General features: G+C 40.7%; 1 protein-coding gene across 1 annotated transcript in view; it reads right to left on the reverse strand.

Annotated features, from left to right (window-relative positions):
- STK38L (serine/threonine kinase 38 like) overlaps positions 1-19,641 on the reverse strand; it is a 41,671-nt gene that overhangs the window by 3,931 nt on the left and 18,099 nt on the right. The window contains exons 2-12 of the mRNA XM_003202512.4: positions 11,215-11,359; positions 9,750-9,801; positions 8,390-8,512; positions 7,882-7,965; positions 5,152-5,275; positions 4,493-4,647; positions 3,486-3,588; positions 2,669-2,730; positions 1,840-1,957; positions 1,561-1,684; positions 66-161 (exon numbers count right to left, since the gene is read on the reverse strand). Coding sequence (XP_003202560.1) covers positions 66-161; positions 1,561-1,684; positions 1,840-1,957; positions 2,669-2,730; positions 3,486-3,588; positions 4,493-4,647; positions 5,152-5,275; positions 7,882-7,965; positions 8,390-8,512; positions 9,750-9,801; positions 11,215-11,348 — 1,175 coding nt within the window. The 5' untranslated portion in view covers positions 11,349-11,359. The remainder of the gene's footprint in view (positions 1-65; positions 162-1,560; positions 1,685-1,839; positions 1,958-2,668; positions 2,731-3,485; positions 3,589-4,492; positions 4,648-5,151; positions 5,276-7,881; positions 7,966-8,389; positions 8,513-9,749; positions 9,802-11,214; positions 11,360-19,641) is intronic.

Here is a 19,641-nt window from a genome sequence, read left to right on the forward strand (position 1 = left end):
AGTAGTAGTATATATATATATATATATATATGTATATATATATATATATATACACACATGTGTACCTGATATGTCCCCAGTCCACTCCTTCAAAAAACGGATGACTTTTAATTTCCTCCACTCCATTACTACCAATTCTGTTTTCTGAATCAGTACAAAACCTGAAAAGGTGGAAAAAAAGAAAGACAACATTACAATATATGCTGACAGATGCAAAAGAAAATAAAAGTGTCATGATATCAAGGAGTCTTAGCAAACTGCTTAAAACTGTTGCATCTCCTGGTTAACGTAAAAGCAACCCATTGCCCCTAGGACAAACTTTGCAGTAACAGCCAGACTAGGTCTCAGGCTTTGTCAGATCTTACTTGGTTTGGTTTTATCTCTATCAACACAGGAATTTCACTTTGTTTAAAACTTACTTTAAGCTCAAATAACCTCTGTCTAATGCATCCAAGCTGTATTGAACACTGAGGTCTCTGGTGCCTCACCTACTGTTTTGACCTTGTTGCAGTAAGTTGCCAGTAACTGAAGATGTTTTTAAATTCAGCTTTGTGTAGCTTCTTGAAATTGTGTGATTTTACACTTCATTAGCCCCTTCCACATACAGGAAAAAAAAGCCAAAACGTGAATAGTCTTGGCATAACTAAATCCAGAAGCCAATCTGCTAACAAATAGGCTTCCTAAAATATCTCAAACTGTCCTGAATACAGCCAGAGAACAAGGGAGAAATCCCCAGCAGTAATACTCTGCTCTTCATAGCATAGAACTCAGGATGCTGACAGCATGAAGGAGAGGTTAAGCAAAAACAACAGAGAAACAGATACAAAAAACATAATAAAATTGTTATATATAAAGTTATAAATAAGGATTAGCAATAATTAAATAATTTGAACTGTGTTAGTATCACTAACTGGATTAAGAATAACTATTGGCTGTATTTATTATGTTAGTTACGTGCAACTGGAGCACTGTTTTGGACTAATAACAAATTCCAGTTCTTGGCTCTACCTATAAAAGTGCATTCCTCTTTTTGCCAGTAATATAACTGTGTAAGCTTGTAATATTTTCTTTGAAAAAATAAAATAAATCAAGGCCATAAAAGCATCTGCCCCTCCAAATCTGCCAGGTCTAGAACATTTCTGCCTGACCTTAATGACATCAAAACCTCTCCCAAAAATTCAACACAAGCTGCATGGATGAAAAACTAGCTTTTTGGAAAGCAACATTCAGAAATTTCTTTCAGTGCATTAAGTGTTGGTGAGTGGCTGTTTTTCTTAGTCCCTGAGAAGACAAAAATATTGTTTGATAATCACTGATTTTTTTTCCCCAGCGTGCTCTGTTTCTCCTGATACAGTGGTGCAAATCAAGATTGTTATACCTTATTCCTTCATGTTACCCAAATGGCAAAAGGGAAAACACTGAAAAAAATCCATCAAGAAAAGTGACAGAGAAGAAACCAACTTTCCCTCCAACCTACAGCTTCTTCATACAGGGCAAGTTAACCTAATGGAAGATGATTGGATGTGGGTGAGTGGTCAGAAGTGAGCTCTTGATACTGACCTTAGAATTAAATCCTTTGCTTTCTCTGAAATGGGCACCTCTGGAGGAAATACCAAAGTTTCTTTCCAGTTCATAACTTTCCTGTAAGTTTCTTGTGGTGTTTCTGAGCAGAAAGGCGGATACCCTGCAAAAACGGAACATTTAAAAAACAAAACAAAACAAAACAGGTTTATAACTGCATACACCTGCACTACGCTGGGAGATCAGACTGGGTGAACTGATGGACCCGGTCACCTCTGAACCCTCTGAATGATTGTTAAGTTGTGCTCTTTAACTTACCTATTAGCATTTCATACATAATCACTCCCAAAGACCACCAGTCACATAGTTTGTTGTACCCAGTCTGCATAAATACTTCTGGTGCAATGTAATCTGGGGTCCCAACAGTAGAATATGCCTGGAAAATAGAATAAGCTCTTAAATAAATGAATACTATATTTTTACACTTTGCAAAAATCTCTTTCTGGGGATTCACAGATAGTATCTTACTATGTGTGTGCTGAATTTGAGAATTCAAGATATCTAAAGTCCCAAGAGCATTATTCTACATGGGTAAGCACAGATGTAGAGTGAATGTTGAACCTTGGAAGTAAATGGAAGTCATCCTTCTGAATATGAAGAAAAATAAGAGTTCCAAAACTTGAAAATGGAGGTTTTTGAGACTTTTGCAAACTGCTGTTCTATAAAAATCACAAGAATGGCTTAAACTCTGAAAATCCAATGGTTCCTTCAGGCTGATTTAGTTAATGCTGGAATGCCCTTTATTATCGGCCATCCTGTACTGTAAATACAGGTGGCACCACTCCAGTGCACCACTCTCCAGTGCTTTTCCGTTACGTTTCCTGAAACAGTCACAGCTCTAAAAACAAGCAGATGAACCAATCCAGCTGGTGCTCATCCTATTCCTTGCTGGTCTACAACCTGAACCATTAGAGCACCTTGATTTAAACAGAATTTTGAGAGCTTGAAGAGAGCTACATCTATAAGAGATGAAGGCTTTCCAGATTTAAAAAACATAAAACAGTAGAGTTAATGCTTATTTTTTTATTTATTGTTTTCTATAAATAGTTTAAAAGAAAAAAAATTTTCATGATTTTTATGAACTTACCAGCTGTCGCCTGTTTTTCTTCCATGTTTCTGCTTTTCTCTTTGAGTTCATATTCTGAAATGCTAGTTCAGAAAATAGATATTAGATATTAAATGCATTTGTAAAGTAAAAGACCAATAGCAGTTCTTATTTGAAAACAGAATATTTTCTATCTTTAGAATGCTTTTTTCTAGAATTAAAACTTCATTGTCACTGGAGGCAGGAAAAGAACCACAAATAACTACCACCCAATTCGCAGCTGAGAATCGCGTGAAAAGGACACACGAACAGACATTCTACGTTAGCATTTGCTAAGAATTTTACAGATTGATCTGAGATCAGCCACCCTTATTGCTGCAGCTGGTAGAATGCATTAAGGTATGGTAACAGAAACTGGCAATGTTTTGTAAACAACATTTTGTAGACAACAAGAGAGAATCCAAGAAGTACTGCCAAAGAATTTTATGATTGTTGTCATGGCAAACGGATGAACAACTTCACTCTTCTAAGGTTTGACATGACTGCTGCTGACCTCAGTAAGCCAGCACATGAAACCCATGTCCAATCTGAGAAATTCAGGTTGCATTACAATATAGATACATCACACTATGCCCATATGCATTCATACACAAATGTACAAAAACATATTAGCACTGCAGAAAGTGTAATTTCTTTTCTATGAAATGCTTCCATATCCTGAGAAACATGCATTTCCAGACTTCCAACTCCATGCTATGAGCATGACTAATCACACTTAACACAGCCGAAATAGAAGATGATGTGGTATAGCTGCAGCTCAAAATCATTTAAATGTTTATCTGGGACATCTTATACTTACAGAAGTCACTTGGTGGGTTATGAGTAAGGTTCCTGTAGAACTCAGTTCTGTGAGCTTTTTTTAAACCCGTGCATAGCCCAAAATCAGAGAGTTTTACATGACCCTAAAAAACACCAAAGATGATTGAAAAAATAATTTAGAAAGGTAATTCTCACTAACAAAAAAAAAAAAAAAAAAAAAAAGAGAAGAGCAAAAAAAGAGCAAGCTGTTTTCATAACTGCACTTGCCTTCTTCTTAGGCAATGTGAACAATGGACTTATACAGTACAAATTTAATCCAGGACAAACAGTGAAACAGTGACTGAATCTTGATGTACTGGGAGAGTATTTTCTCTAAAAAGGGTATCGTTCCCGAGAATGATACCATCTGCAACAGCCAAGGACAGCTACTTTGCCTGGCTTTGTTTTGAACCAAGTTCTACTGAGACTGGGAAAGCCTCCAGGATAAAATTCTTTTTTATTTTGATGGCAATCTGGTTTTAAGCAGGTTGCCAGAGATCAACTCTAGATAGTCTCCAGGCCCATGCACAATGCTTAGTGGAACCATTTAAAGGCTCACTACAGTCAGTCAAGCAGACAGACTGGTCCTGCTTATGAGTGGATAATAAAAGAAATGAGACAACTGCAGGAACTGAACCGATTATTTAGTGCTGTCTGAATGTTTTATGCTTTCATTCTTCTTGAAGCAACTAAATACATCAGTTTTTTATGTACATGAATAAGAGCATCTGAACACCCTAGGTGGATCTTCTCACCTCTAAGAGGCTTTCCAAATACAAAAACAATCAATCAGTCAATCAAACGACCAACACAAGGATAGTTTTGTTTTGCTTAGGTATATTAGAATTCAAGAAGAGGAAAAACACAGTGGCCGTATTCTGCCATTACTGTGGCTAGCTTAAATCAGGTATGGCACTACTGGCACCCAGTGATTAGCACTACTGCACGTGGCATTATCTGCAGACTGAGATGTTTAAAGCAGAGGCAGTTTACATGCACGTTACATGCCTTGGCATCCAGCAAAAGGTTATCTGGTTTAATATCTCTGTGGATGAATCCCAGCTGGTGAATAGCATCTATGGCCAACACAGTTTCAGAAATGTAAAACTGTGTCTCCTCTTCTGATAAGGTGTCCTTCTTCATTAACAAGGTCATCATGTCACCTAATCAAAGGATAGAAAACAGCGTATGAATGAGGCTAATTCTACATGAAACCCACTAGATTCTAAATTTAACCTCATAGCTACTAATTATAAAACTGTTAATGCAAGGACCTACAAACTCAACATACTTTTTCAGTAAACTGGATGTAGAATTGTTGCAAATCCTACATAAGAATTTTTATGGATAGCCTTGAAAGATACAGCAAATTTTAATGCATAATATACGTATAACACAAAAATTGTTTGAACAAGAGCTACTTTTTACTGTTTCTAGCTTTGCCAGTAAAAAGCAGAACGTATGACTAGAATTATTATTCAATCCAAGCCTATCTGACATCTCGTAACTCTTTCCCTTCCCCTACAAATCAGCAAGGGTTACACTAATGGGACCCTGTTTAGAACATCATCACAAGTGACAGCATGCTTGCTTCTGTATTTTTAGAAAGGTCACAACAAAAGATAAGGAAGTCTTTATATCACTTTTCAACACAACACATAGCTTACCTCCAGGTAAAAATTCCATGATCAAGTAAAGGTTCCTTTTATCCTGAAAACTGTAAAACATTTTCACTACCCATGCTCCGTCTGCTTCAACCAATATATCTCTTTCTGCTCGGATATGGGCCACCTGGAATTAAAAAACAAACAAAGTTTAATAAAAGAATAATTTAAATACTTAAACACCAAATGCCATACTATATATATTCCTAGTCATAGAATCATAGAATGGCTTGGGTTGGAAGGGACCTCAGGGATCATCAAGTCCACTACTATACATTTTCATTATCTTTTAAAAAAATCAGTTATTTTTTAATACTTTTTCTACTCCTATTTTTCACAGTTTTTTGCTACATTCTAGGAAGTCCTCGCAAAATATCAGCTTTCCATAACTTCTCAGAAGTAAGCTCTAGAAACACAACACATGGCTTGTTAAGCATTCTGTTTGTTGGGCAGAAATGTAAAAGCTGGTAGAAAACTGCTATTCCATTTTACTTCTTGTAAAACCTTCCTTTCTTCATCACTGTGAGAGAAACATCTGACATGAAGAGAACTATTATGCAGCTCCCAAACCCACACATTACTAATTGTGTTTGAACTGCTTTTCTAATGGTACCCAGAGACTGCTCCTATCTGTGTGCATGGTGAAGCTTACTCCAACTGTACGGCAAGTTCCTCAGCCAAGGGGAAAAGGGCTGTGATGAGTCTCGGTCCATAGAGATGACCATAAGTAGCAGTGAGAGCTGAATGGCCACTACTAAAGGGCTTGGGCTCTTTTAGCTGGGGGAAAAATGGAAGAGAAGATGGAACCATTCCTTCAAGTGACATATACAAAGCTGGCCCAGCACTGATACAGCCACCACTGCTGCTGTGGCAGATCCTGCGCAAGTGACTTCGGGAATGACTGACCACACTTCGGATATTTCAGTCCCAGCTGGGCATTGGACAAACACGCTGAGAGCTGCTGCCCCATAAGTTCCCTGGAAATTAATGGTAATGAAGACCACAGAAGGGCGAATGCCGTGTTCCCTCACGGCAGAGAAAAATGAAAAACATATATATGGAAAAATATTTATTGACATAAGTGAAAAATTTTTTATATTTCACATAACAGGAAACAACTTCTGGAAAGAAAATAAGTACTACGTGCCACTATTCCAGTTCAAGAAATATTTCCAATAAGCATCAAAGTCTTCTGCATCTCTTTCTCAGTTTGAACATCTTTCTGATGCATCTTTTTCACAGGGCAGTGGGTTCCCTCTCAGTAGTAGATACTCAAATCCAATTTATCTAGCCATATCTATTCTCTTAGTATCATTAAAAAAAAATAAATATATATATATACACACACACACACACACATATATATATTTCCACCCGGCATCCTTCCATTTCCAAATGTAGCTACAAGCTGTACAATTAAAAACTTGCTTAAAAAGCAGCCAGAAAAATGTCCAAGTGCCACCACTCTTGAAAGTTGTAACTTTCTTGTATTTGCATCCTGTGATACATCCCGTTGAATAAACCTGGCAATGGAAGTTACAGCAGATAAATACTCCCCAGAGGAGCTTGCAGCTCCAGCCTAAATGCAGTGGTGAGCTGAGCCTCTTTGCCACATCAGGTTATGAAATGGGGGCAAGGCTTCAACCTGTGGGGCACACACATCCTGCCTCTGGGGCACATGATACTGCTTTCGTTTCCTACATTTAGAACTCAGGGTTGCAAGACAAAACCCCTGTATTAGGATAAAAAAGAAGTAGAGGTTCTAACACCAGAACAGGGGAATATGGAGTACGAACTCATCGTGGGGTTTGGACAGGTAAGGAAGAATCACAGAATGGCTTAGGTTGAAGGGACCATAAAGATCATATGATTCCAACTCCTCTGCGGTGGGCAGGGCTGCCACCCAGCACCTCAGGGCCCTATCCAACCAGTCCTTGAACTCCTCCAGAGATTGGGCACCCACAGCTTCTCTGGGCAGCCTGTGTCCCTGCCTCACACCACCCTCTGAATAAAGAATTTCCTCCTCATTCTCTCTTGCGCTGTCACTATATTCCCTGATGAATATAATCCCTTTCCAGCTTTCACATAGGCTCATTTGAGGTACTAAAGGTCACAGTGAGGTCTTCCTGAAGCCTTCTCTTCTCAAGGCTAAATAAGCACAGCTTTCTCCAGCTACACTTTTGCTTGAGACATCTACACTTGATTTGTTTCCTTTGTGGTGCTAAAGAGCTTGCTGTGTCCTATCGGGGAATTCACAATAAATTCCTGATTAGAAAGCAAAAGCAAATAAAACAAACAAAAATCCAACTAAAAAGCAAAACAAAAGAAAAACAAAGCCAAATAATGAACAACGCGACACCTGCTGGTATCTGACCACCAAAAGAAAACATTGTGCATTCTGTTTTCACTTTGGCTTTTCAAGAAGTATTTTCTTTGAAATGTAATTTTACAGATTAAGTGCTACAGGGCATGCATTGATAAACGAAAAGACTAGAAGAAAAAAAATACCATCTTGATCACTGTTCCAAGCAGTTGTAAATAAAACATTTTCAAAATGCCGTTACATGACCTTATTTCTTAGCTACTACTTTATACTGACATAGCAACTCCATAAATGCCTTGGACTGCAGTTCGATTATGGGAGCTATAGAATAGGAAAATACGACCAAAACAACTCTGGAAATTTTCTAGGCCACGTAACTTTGAAATCTAGGGGACTTATACAACACAAACCTGTTCTTTCTCCAGCATATCTGCTTTTCTTAGTATCTTCATTGCATAAATATGACCTGTATCCTTCTTCTGAACAAGACGTACCTTTAATGAGAAAAACAACCCAATCAGTTTCATCTACCCCCAGATGAAATATAGAAGGTTCTAAACTGGGGGGCATGGAAAGGTTCTTCTGTTAAATATTGAAAAACATATGGATAAAGGAGTATTTCTACATCATATACAAAGCCAACGCAAATGATGAACAGATAGTTGAAGCAATTGTTGTTAACAGGCACACGGGATTCTGCGTAGCTGTGAGATTTGTGTATGATACAGTTCAAGAACAGGAACAACCATCACATAATGCAGGGCAGGATTTTTATGGAGTGGAGCTGTGCTACAGCAAATCCTCCATTTCAGGGGGGCTGCACGAGCACCATCACCTGGGGCTAACATGAAGCTGTGAGAAACTAAAACCCTTTTCAATTCAATTTTAATATCCTGTTCAAGGGAGAGAGTCACAAACCTCCCCAAATGCTCCTCTTCCTATTACTTTCAAAGATTCAAAGTCATCCAAGCCGAGTCTTGTTCTCTTCAGTCGCAGAAACTCTGTTTCTTTGCGAGCATGCTGTGACCTGCGCAGTTTTTTCTGAGAAAATACATACAATGAGAATTCAAATCATCTTACAGAAAGTCAAGATATATGCTCACTCTTCCTGTGAGGCACTCTCTCTCATTATGGGTACAGGGAAAATGTGAAAGGGAAAAACTTTCTTAATTTCTTCAAGTGTGATCCACAAACACAGTACTTCATAGAGAGGCCTCAGGTCTAGATCTTGTTTTATTTTTGGATGTTGTTTGGATATAGAGAAGCAGTGATAAAAATCAATGAAAAAAAAAATCATACTGGTTCAAAGTCCATCAGTTCAAATGCCAAAGTCACCAGCTAAGGCACGGACTGTTTTTGAGCAGCATAAAACATCAGTAAAAGCTAAAACCTGCACCTCAGCAGACACAGTGATGACACACAACAAGAAACCTAGGCAGGCAGCAGAAATCCAACTTACACTATCCTATAACAAAATCTATTTATTTTATGGCAGAGAAATACTTGCATTTGAAAGAATGATCTACCTCAGTCCTGCCATATATTTTGTCCTATAAAAACAAAAGGTTTTACCTTGAGAAAAGATGAATGCCAGCCTATGCTCCCAAAGATGCCAAGATCTCAGAGGCTGTTAACGTGACTCAAAAACCAAGCCTGACAGATTTTGTATAATGACAGTGTCACTAGAAACCACAAGATGGCATCAGATATCCACATTAGCCTTCCTCTCTTTCCAGAGGTTACATCAACCCCCCAAACTTCAGAAATGACCAGAAATGACTAAGATGCTGTCACTATTTATTCCAGTATCTATTCCGGATGCAGTACAGGCAGAAATGAAATGATCAACCTCAGAAAAGTACGCAGACATGCCCATATTCAAACATAACAAGGAAGCACCTGCTTTATTGTTTAAATCAAGGAAAAAAAAAACGGTTCAGCATTTTGCTTTCAACCCAGTTCTTCCAACTGCATCTCATCCTTTCCTTATCTGTACGCCAAATTACGTGTCTCACAATTTTAAACTTTGAAAAACATGTTATAACCTTGCTGTGGTCATATATTTCATAATGATTAAAGCAGCATGAAGAGCACCTTAGCCATTCAAAGCCTCGTATTCAAGCATATGCACAGCTTCCTTTGTTATTTACAAAAGCAGCTCTCACAATATAAACTTAATGTGACGTCAGCTAATGTTTCCATAAACTCAAACACCAACTTTCAGAAACGTGAACAAAAAGCAAAGCAATCTCTTCAAAGGTTACTCAAGTAGTATTACCTCCTCGTCTGCTAGGCCTTCTTCATCCATAGCTACTTCTAGCTTCTTCTGCCTGCACAGGGGAGAAACAAGACATTTATTTATTTTTAATTTAAAAAAAAAACACCCCATACCATAGCACTACAGACTGCTTTACTTAGTTGAGACACAGAAGCATTTGATTCAAATGGAAATAATGAAAACTTATTGCCAACTCCACACATTTACTCACTTGTAAATATGTTGAAAACGTATAAGCAAATTTAAGCCCATACTTATGTGCTTGCAGAATTCCTCTCCTCCCAGCACCCTGCCTGGACTAGGGCTCACTGTTCCTGGGCTCCCGCAGATGGTGCGTGGCCATGCTGGGTGGTACCAAGTGTACAGCAAAGCCCGGGGCACCCCACAGATGGGGGTGGCAGCGCACGTGGCAAGGGAGCCAGCATGTCTCCAGGAGCTCTCTTTGCTCATCCCAAGATGCCTCTGTATAGCCTTCAAGATGCGGTTTCATGAAGTTGGTAACCCACTGGTAGCACGTGCAAGTTTCAACGCTGGGTGCCAGGCTGCTCCTGCTTATCTGCATTTCAGGAAGTGCAGCAGGATCCCTTAAATTAAAGGCCCTCCGCAGACAGTCTATCTGCCTAACTAGAGGCAACCCAATTGCATGGGATAATGAGTAAATGTGATGAAGAGGGAAACCCTGCTGCTTAACTGAAAGCCCCTCAATTAAAAACATATTAGCAAGAGAACGATAATTTCACATGGTGACGACAATTTGAAACACAACATTCATTATAATCAAGTGTTTAGTGCTTTGACACTTAATTCAAGCAGCACTTCACCACAGTGGAGGCAGAACTGTGCAGCAGTAAGAGGAGCTAAAGCAGGGATGACTAACGTGCTCCCTTGCACAGAGCATCAGTCAGTGCCACACAGGAGAAACATAGGGGTAGGTATTACGTTATCCCTAAAACTCTTACTTCCCATCCATTTCTTTCTTCCCTACTTCCCACATGCTCCTTTCTGCAGACTTCACAAGTCTTGGCAGGGGCTCAGTGCCGCGGAGCATGACTAGACACCACAAGCCACTGCACGGAAACAAGTAACTATGCACCAGCAGCTCTGCAGCATCTGCCTCTGTAGGGTTTATTCCCTGTGGCACACATGAAGGAATCAATGGCTGCCAAAACCACACGCGCAAGTGGAAACCTCACATGAGCTGCAAAGTGAGACCATGTGCCTATTGGTTTCTACAAAGTAGTAATAATTAGAGGTGGTGGCAAATCATATGAGAATTTGAAGAGTGGAGGTTCTCAGTCATTTGGGGACTGCTTGGTGCAGTGGCAGGAGATGTTCACAGGTGATCATCTCCTTGCTACTACCCATGAAAAAGTCCTGAGACCTGCTCTGTTCACGGAGCTGAAGGTGCCCCACCACCAACATCCAGCCAAGTAGTGCCGGGGAACAGTGAAAGCAGAGTGGGTACCTGGTTTCCCTCTCTTCATGCTGGATAATGAGGTTGCTATAGAAGTTCTCCAGTGTGAGCTTGGCCACCGTCACTCTCTCGCGGGTGTGGTTGCTCATGGGAAAGGATGTTGTGGTCCCTGCAGTCATCGCCATGGTAACACACACTGAAACAAGAGCACGGCAAATCATTACGCACTTGGAAAAACATATATACGCACACCTCTTTTCCACCATCCATCTCCAAATTCTTAGGTGCTATAGATTTCAAGGAAAAGCACTTTTCTTTATATGTAAGAAAACACATTTAAAAAAAAAAAATAAAAAAGCATTGTAAAAGTATTTTCAGCTAGCAAGACTCACTACCCACTCTCTAAAACAAATAACGTGTTGGCAAAACAAAGGGTGAATCATAGCAAAGAGCCGTGCAGGCTCTGGGCAGCTCATCCAGCTACAAATTAGGAAGATGTTTGTCCAGTAGGCTTGAGCGCAGCCCAGGGGAGGAAAAGGCAACAAGATAAAATGAAAAAGTAAATGAAGAAAACCCCTAACCCTATCCACAGGGGAGGTGAAGCGAAGAATATAAAATAACCAATTTATATCTTAAAATATCTTAGCAGCTCACAAAATTGCATCCTCAGAGCCACATCTACACATTTCTTGAACACCTCCAGGGACAGTGACTCCACCAGCTCCCTGGGCAGCCTGTTCCAATGCATCAGCACTCTTTCAGAGAAAAAATTCTTCCAAATATCCAACCTGAACCTCCCCTGGCACAAATTAAGACCATTACCTCTCATCCCATTGTTGTTACCTATGAGAAGAGGCCAAACCCCACCTCACCACAGCCTCCTTTCTGGGAGTTGTAAAGAGCAACAAGGTTTCCCCTGAGCCTCCAATTCTGCAGACTAAAGTTCCCTCAGCCATTCCTCATAAGACTTGTGCTCCAGATCCCTCACCAGCTTCACTGCCATTCTTTGGACATGGTGCAAGGAGTCACCATATTTTAAATGGAAAACTTATGTTTCTTGGTCTATCTTCGAAGCAACAGCCAGCCATGGAGAACAGAATCCTTTCCCCACCAGCAGTGCACTTAAGTAGCAAGCACTTCAGCTTAACTCCTGTGCTGATAACCCCATCAGGGGGTTCCTGGAGGTTCCATGCTTTACAGAATTCCCATGTATGGGCTCTCCAACTCTGGGTGAAATCTTGGAAGAGTAGACTTGAAACACAGCCGCAAATAAATAACCTCTGGAGATAAGTACTTCTTGGTTAGGGCACCTGGCTCCTAAGCCTTTAAAAAGTAGTAAGACAGAGGAAAAAAGAAAATGTAAAGCTCTTGAAGACACCAGCCTTTCCATCCGAAATCTGAGGAGCTAAATTGTGCCAGAACAACCCTTGCAATAAGGGACAAAGCATTGTAGGGCAGTCGCAAGCCCCCTGCACGTGACCTAGGTTAAAAACAACGCAGTTTGTCCTGGAAGGATTGGTGCCTCACCTGGCTTTGGGCTGATGCACACAAGGACAGTTGCTGTCCCACTGCAAGGGCAGTCACAATTATCTCAGCCCAGAGTTGGTTTGATCAAGATAGGGAGGCTTTTTCTGTTTATTTGTTTGTTTTTTAATGGAAAACTGCAAAGAAGTAAATGCTCTTCCTTTTAGTTGTTTATGTAACCCTTCTATTTTATCAGAGGATATTTGAGGAAGATAAATCCTAAATTAGGTTTATGATCTTCAGGAAGAGCTTAATACCTCTTAAGGTGAAAGAATTCGAATTTTAGTTTCGTACAAGAAACAGATTTGCATCTTTCCATCACACAGGAACAGTTTAATTCTGCCTTGCTTTTTCTGTTTTGTTTTGGATTTGACAGCTACTGTGAAGCCAGCATTTAAACTTGTGGATTTTTAATTGAATTTGATGTGACAGTAAGATATTTGTTGTCAGACATGCAGCTGTTGTGTTACACATAAAGGCTTTTTATAACATTAGCTGGACATTATTTTAGCCGGGTATTCGAGTGTGAGAGACTTCAGAGTTTGGAGAATGAGAATGTATCTCTACAAAAACACACAAAGAGGTTTTAAGAGCATTACAACTGTTTATGGCAATGCAGATCTTTCTTTCTTTTTTTTTTTAATCATTCTTTTGTCCCCTGCAGTTTTCTACTATAGAAAGACGAAAGCTGTCAGCTGTCAGTAATCTTTACTAAAAATTCAGGGGTTATATTTTCCACATGAGCACATACCCCATACTGGACACTAATCCAAAAGTTAGAGAACTGGGTAGCAGCCTTCTTTCCTTCTTCCTTGATAGGTGGGGAAAGATAAATAGAAAGCAGGTATTTGAGAGCAGAACCAGCAGCAGGTTGATAACATCCAATCAAACACAACAACTGCTGAACACACACTGGCATCTGTGTGTGCTCAAAAAGCAATCTGATAGAGCAAAATCTCACCTCCTGATTGCTTTAGAGCATCCGGGTTAGTGTAGCATCAACCCAAGCTTGGAACAGATTAACCTTTCCTTAAGGTAAAGCAGGACCTATCACCAGCAGGCAACAGGCTATTTACCACTTGCATGGCTTCTATTCCTGGCAGGATAAAATAACACTGCAATTTCGTTTCCTGTTAATTTGTTTTCCCCATGCTCCTATACTCACAAATGCAGACGTTACCAAATAGCAAACCTAAGTCACTTGATTTTATTTAGCCTGTAAAAAGGAGATAACACTTCTGGCACTAGCACACCATGCTATATATAGCAGGGCTGAACTCGACTGTGGTCCTAGAGAAGGAAAACGTAGAAGAGAGCCCAACCAGTAACTTAACTCAGAGAAAGCTATTTAACAGATCGGGACCTCATATTGAGTTCAGTGTCACATCACGCTACATGCCCACCGGAGCAGAAGGGCTACATGAGAAAGAACCTAGTAGACTATTGCTCATTTTACGTTTGGTGCCTGTACCAAAGTGGCCACCAGTTTGCTCCAGCACTATGGGAAAAAAAAGCTTTGTAAAAGCAGAAAGCACTTGAGCTCTCCAGATTCCCCAAACTAAATGGAAAGGAGTGCAGAGATGGTGGGAGACCCAAGGTAGTCCGCAAAATCCAGTGTCAGCGCAGCAGAGAAAATCTGTTCATCCTTTTTCCTCCTACCTCTCTTACTTTCATTTAACAAATCCCAAAACAAAGTAATCAAGTAAAATCCCTAAATATGGGCTTTATTAAACATAGGATACCTGAGGGGATAGAGGCAGAAAGAAGTAGTTTCAAAATGGAACCTTTTACTGATCTCACCAGATTAATGGGAACATTTTGAAAAGGTGCCACCCATAGTTCTTGGAAATACTCTCAAAAAAAAAAAAAAAAGACTAATTAAACCAAGTTCATGCTATCTGCATAATGGCAGCATTCTCCTCCTGCTGCATCACCAGCATCACAGTAAACTCCCTCCACCACAAGAAGGTCACACTAACCACTCAGCATTTGGCTGAAGCTCTTCTGGCTGAAGACTTCTCTTTCCAAAGGGCCTGTTACTTTGGAAAAAAATGACACACCACAGGCTCTGGATGAGAGAGATGTCAAAAAAAGCCACCATCATGGGTGGGAGACAGTGCATAGTCCCTGGGACAAGGCTCCTGAGCTGCCAAAAGTAGAGGAACCGTCTGTACTGTTTGGCCCAGAATCCAAGCTCATTGCTCCCAGATGAGATACCTCCCATCTATCGTGGCAGCTCTATATCAAAGCCTGAATGGATTCTTCTGGCAGTGCCTCCACTGTTGAAAATTCTATGCCTAGCTCTTGCTGCACGACTGGTGGTTCAAAACACATGATCCCACCAGGTTACTTCTTGGCAGCTCCCACAGCCCATCATTAGTGGTTTCATATTAGACTTGTAGATTAAGGTTCTGGTTAATCAAAGCAAAACAATGGAAGCAACTACTCCCACTTAATAACTCAGAAAAGAAAAAAAACAGGAGAAACTGAGGCACCTGGAGAGCTAGTCTCCCCAAAAAGAAACACTTGGCCCTTCACTGGGGTCACCTTCTAATCAGGAAGGACAAGAACACGAAGTCCAAGTTTCTTGCACATAGCCTCTAGCTTTCTCAGCCGGCCTGGGGCATGCAGAGGTGAGGGAAGGCATAAAGGTATCACCTGCCAGGAAGGAAGCACATGCATTATCACCCTTGGTAATTTCAGAGCCTATTTTTACTTATCCAGATGTGTTACAAAATGTCAAGATGTACTTTATTATCCCATGCCATACTTCCCATCCTGCAAAAAATGTAGCAGAAGGACAGGAATGTGGAGTGGACAGCAAAAGCTTATCACTTTTACATCACCAAATACTGGAACTGTAGTGATGGTGAATAGGCAAACGTCTCAACAAGAAATGCCCCCCTGCCTCCAACAAGACTAAAATCCACTATTTCAGATCCTTCTGACACTTTTCTGACCTTCCACATACACATCTTTAGCAAAGAATACGTGATAGCATGCTACAGGCAGAGAAAACTGCCAAATATTTCATGAAACCATGCAAGTCCTAGAGTAAGCTTACCCTGGGCTCATTACTAAATGCATATTTAAGTTAAGGAGCAAAAAACAAAATTCTTTCAGAGACAAAAGCACGCTTTCCTCCACATGACAGAACTATGGTGCCTTCTTCATGCTTCTGGATCTCTGACACCAATTTTAAACACAAAGCTATGTATACATAAGCAGACAGTGAACATCAGTCCTTCCTCTGAAAATGGCTATGTCACTCCATGATAAGGCCAGTAGTTGTTTTCATTTATATACTCGAGCACATGCCTAAACCCTAGCAACTATGGAGGCAGTTCCCTACTGCAGTAAAAGGAGTAAAACTGCAAAGTCTATGAAAGTTTCCATTTACAATGTAATTTTGGCTCTTTAGTGGAAGCCTCTGGTAAGGAAGATGCTGAAATATATTTCTGCTCTTCAAAAGACCTAGTCTTCTTAGCAAAATGTGTTTCATCATTCAACTTCCTCTTGAAACAAAGCAGACAAATGGCATTTTCAAGAATCAGAAACTAAAAGAGAAAGGAGAGATCCACTCTTGGTGTCAGACCTGTTCCAAAGTAAATGCATACAGCCCAATACATTGGTTACCTTTAGAAATGCCAGAGATCAACCCTGCACGTAGCACTGGAGCTCTTCTGGGTGAGAAGGCAGAGTACGCTTAGTAATGCTGTGTGGCTCCGGACAGATAACACAGCAAGGCAACCAGTAAAACCGGGCACGAAAAGCAGTGGTGACCAGGATTGCATCTAAAGAATAAAGTGCCGTCTGGGAAAGGACGTAGATACAGCAAGGCTGGATGTCTTAGCACGAGCCCTGCTGCCTCCAAATTGTTTGGATTCCCTTAAAAAGAGAGGCAGGATATATATATACACACATGTGTATAAGAAAAACAACCCGCCACACACAAATAACTGCATGATTCACACCAAAAAGCAGTGGGCAGGGACAGATAAATAGAATAAGCAACCAAAGGCTCGTCAGAATGGGGTGGTGTGACACAGCAGCAAGAGGGAAGGAGCAGCAGCTGGAGCAGAGTTGCCTAGGCTCTGTGGGCAGTATGAAGCACACAGCTGGGCACACCGTGAGCTGATATGAGAACATGCAGCACAAATGGAGGTGCTGTGGAACAGCTGGCAGCTCCAAAGATGAAACAGAAGAAGAATGTGGTCATACTAGGCTACCAGCCTCAAAGGCAAATAACCTTCTGCGCTGCCATTTCTGCTAGCACAAATTTGGCACTTGTGTTGTGCATGCTTTCACCATCCAGTTGTTTAGACTGAGTCACTTCCCAAAGAGGTTCTCTGCTTTCTTTTTCTGTAACCCATTTCAAATCCACTCTCAAGGCTTTTGAGAAACCTCCAGGAACACACAAAACTGCAGAATCTTGCATTCTCGGATAGCAAGAAAACAAGAAAAACCTGATCATCCTCACCTATATTAGTTATGGGCCAGTGTTTTTCAACTCTCTTAATACTTATTAACTAAACTTACTTATTTACTAAACACAGATTTGCATGTACAAAACAGAGCCTTGTCCAAAGACTTTTGTTTATTTTTTTATTGACAGAAATGAACTTTAACTTGGTATGTTTTAATGTCATGTTCCCATTCTGGTACCCAGATGATGCTAGCTCCACTACTGCCATTGCTGAAGCTCACAGTCATCAGACCAGAGTGTTTGTCACACACTGCTCTGTGATATGTTTCAGAAAGAAAAATAAATACTACGTTTCTAAATAATTCATGTTTTCAGTAGTATCACCATTCACAAATTACTATTTTATTTAATATACTACCTGAAGGAAGAAACATTCCCTACCAAACACAACAAAACAGATCCTTCACACCTAGATTTTTCTTCTTCTGCGTTATTGCCCAAACCAGATCTTTCTGATACCCGCTTTTAGTCTCCCTATGAGAAGGGAAATAAAATTCAAAGCTGCAACAAGCTGTCACTAACATGCTAGTGTCTCATTTATCTCACTTACATACTTTGTTGCCTTTCATTTGTTATTCATTCCCCAACGTGAGTTATGTTCTCATAAGTTTTGCTCCTTTAAAGTTAGAGAATGAACTACAGTTGTTCTATTTAAAGCAGCACCAAGAAACAGAGTAAAATTAGCCCTGTTGACACAGGCTCTGCTATTTAAAAGCAAGAGATGTTGGAATGTTTTAGCCATTTTAAGTCATTCTTGCTTTCCCCTGGAAGGCCCATACGGGCCACCCGTTATGGACAGAGCTAAAAGCAGGAGCCTGGCCTGGCTCCAGCTCCCACACCGAAAGGAGAAAAGGCTGCCCAGGCCTGACCTCATGGCCGTGAGAAAGCTGTGAGGAGATGTTCACACTGATGCACAGCACTGGGCCGTCTTGCAGCAGGCACTGCCCTTTGAGAGCGATGGCACTGAGAAAGTCCAGGGGAAGGTCTGGGATGGCCCCAAAGTGTAAAGGAGGGGCTTTGGGGAGGCAAAAAGACCTTCAAATCAACATCAGCAAAAGCCATAGTTGTATGTATACTCCAAGCTGGCACGAGCTGATGCTGGTTCTGAAAGAAGCTGTCCTGCTTTCCACCCAGTCATCTGCTCGTTTCACTGCCACTCAATACCTTGTGCCAGCACGGGAAGCGACATAGAGCAACTACACTGGGCAAAAATCTCTTCCTTTAAGGTGTTCTAGGGAGGCCAGCTCTGCTTGCGTTGGTCACAAAGAGAACAAAGGGAGCAAGAGTTCAGCAACTGGGCCTCGTCTCTTCTATTTGGCTCACAGAAATTAATTGTAAATCGTCACAACACACCCGCAGTAATAATAAGGAAATATTTCCTAATAAGGAATAAAAACTGAATATTGGAGTTGTTCTGCACTCCAGGATTTCCTGCCATTCAAGGAGGGCAGCAGCAGGCTCCCAGAGCACCAGGCCGAGATTCAGCCCCACTCTGCTTCCAGCAAGCAGCGCAGCCAGCAAGTGGAAATGCCTTTCCCTGACAGGAAACAATACAGGGCGGGTAAAACTGTGCATGGATGTGAATAGATAGGTACATATACGACACCTGTAGCTGACTGTCTACATAAGCTATGCATAAACATAAATATATATGCACACTTAAAACAGCCACTTCTAACTTCTACTTTCACTAACAGTAGGAGAACTGCTATTAAAGTTTAAGATCGCTGATAACAAATCACTTCCATTTCAGCTGCACGTTACTCAACTTTTAAGGACACGTTTACTTTATCAATTGCTCCAAATTGTCCTGCAGTTAGCAGCACAATTTGGAGACATCCTGCGCTTAGAACATTCACTTAGCACTGAACAACTTACAGGGAAATAAAAATAAAATAAAATAAAATAAAATAAAATCATGAGCTCAGCTCTTTCAAATAATCCATTCCATTTTATTTGCAGAAAGGCTTTTTCAGACAACGCAATCACTTGGGTTTCAAAACCCATTAAAATTATTATGTGGGTGGCCATAAGATAGACAAACACACAGATCCCATTAATCTCATGTAGAGAGAGGGGGGAAAATAAGGAAGCTGTATGCTAGCTCAGTCAAGAAGTCTGGAGGGCAGTGCTGGTACTGAGAACAGAGAGAGCAGACAGGAGTTCATAAACAAGATGGAGAATGACTTTTTACACAGTCTGACAGTGATACGACAAGGGGGAATGGTTATAAACTAAAAGAGGAGAAATTCAGATCAGTTATTAGGAGGAAGTTGTATACTCAGAGCCCTGGCACAGGCTGCCCAGAGAAGCTGTGGATGCCCCATCCATGGCTCAAGGTCAGGTTGGATGGGGCTCTGCATCCCAACCACAGCACGGAGTTGGAATTGACTAGGATTTAAAGGCCCCTTCCAACCCAAATCATTCTGAGATTCTACCCACATGCTGTGATGTCTTCCAGACAGTGC

This window comes from Meleagris gallopavo, chromosome 1, assembly GCF_000146605.3.
Source record: "Meleagris gallopavo isolate NT-WF06-2002-E0010 breed Aviagen turkey brand Nicholas breeding stock chromosome 1, Turkey_5.1, whole genome shotgun sequence".
Lineage (NCBI taxonomy): Eukaryota > Metazoa > Chordata > Aves > Galliformes > Phasianidae > Meleagris > Meleagris gallopavo.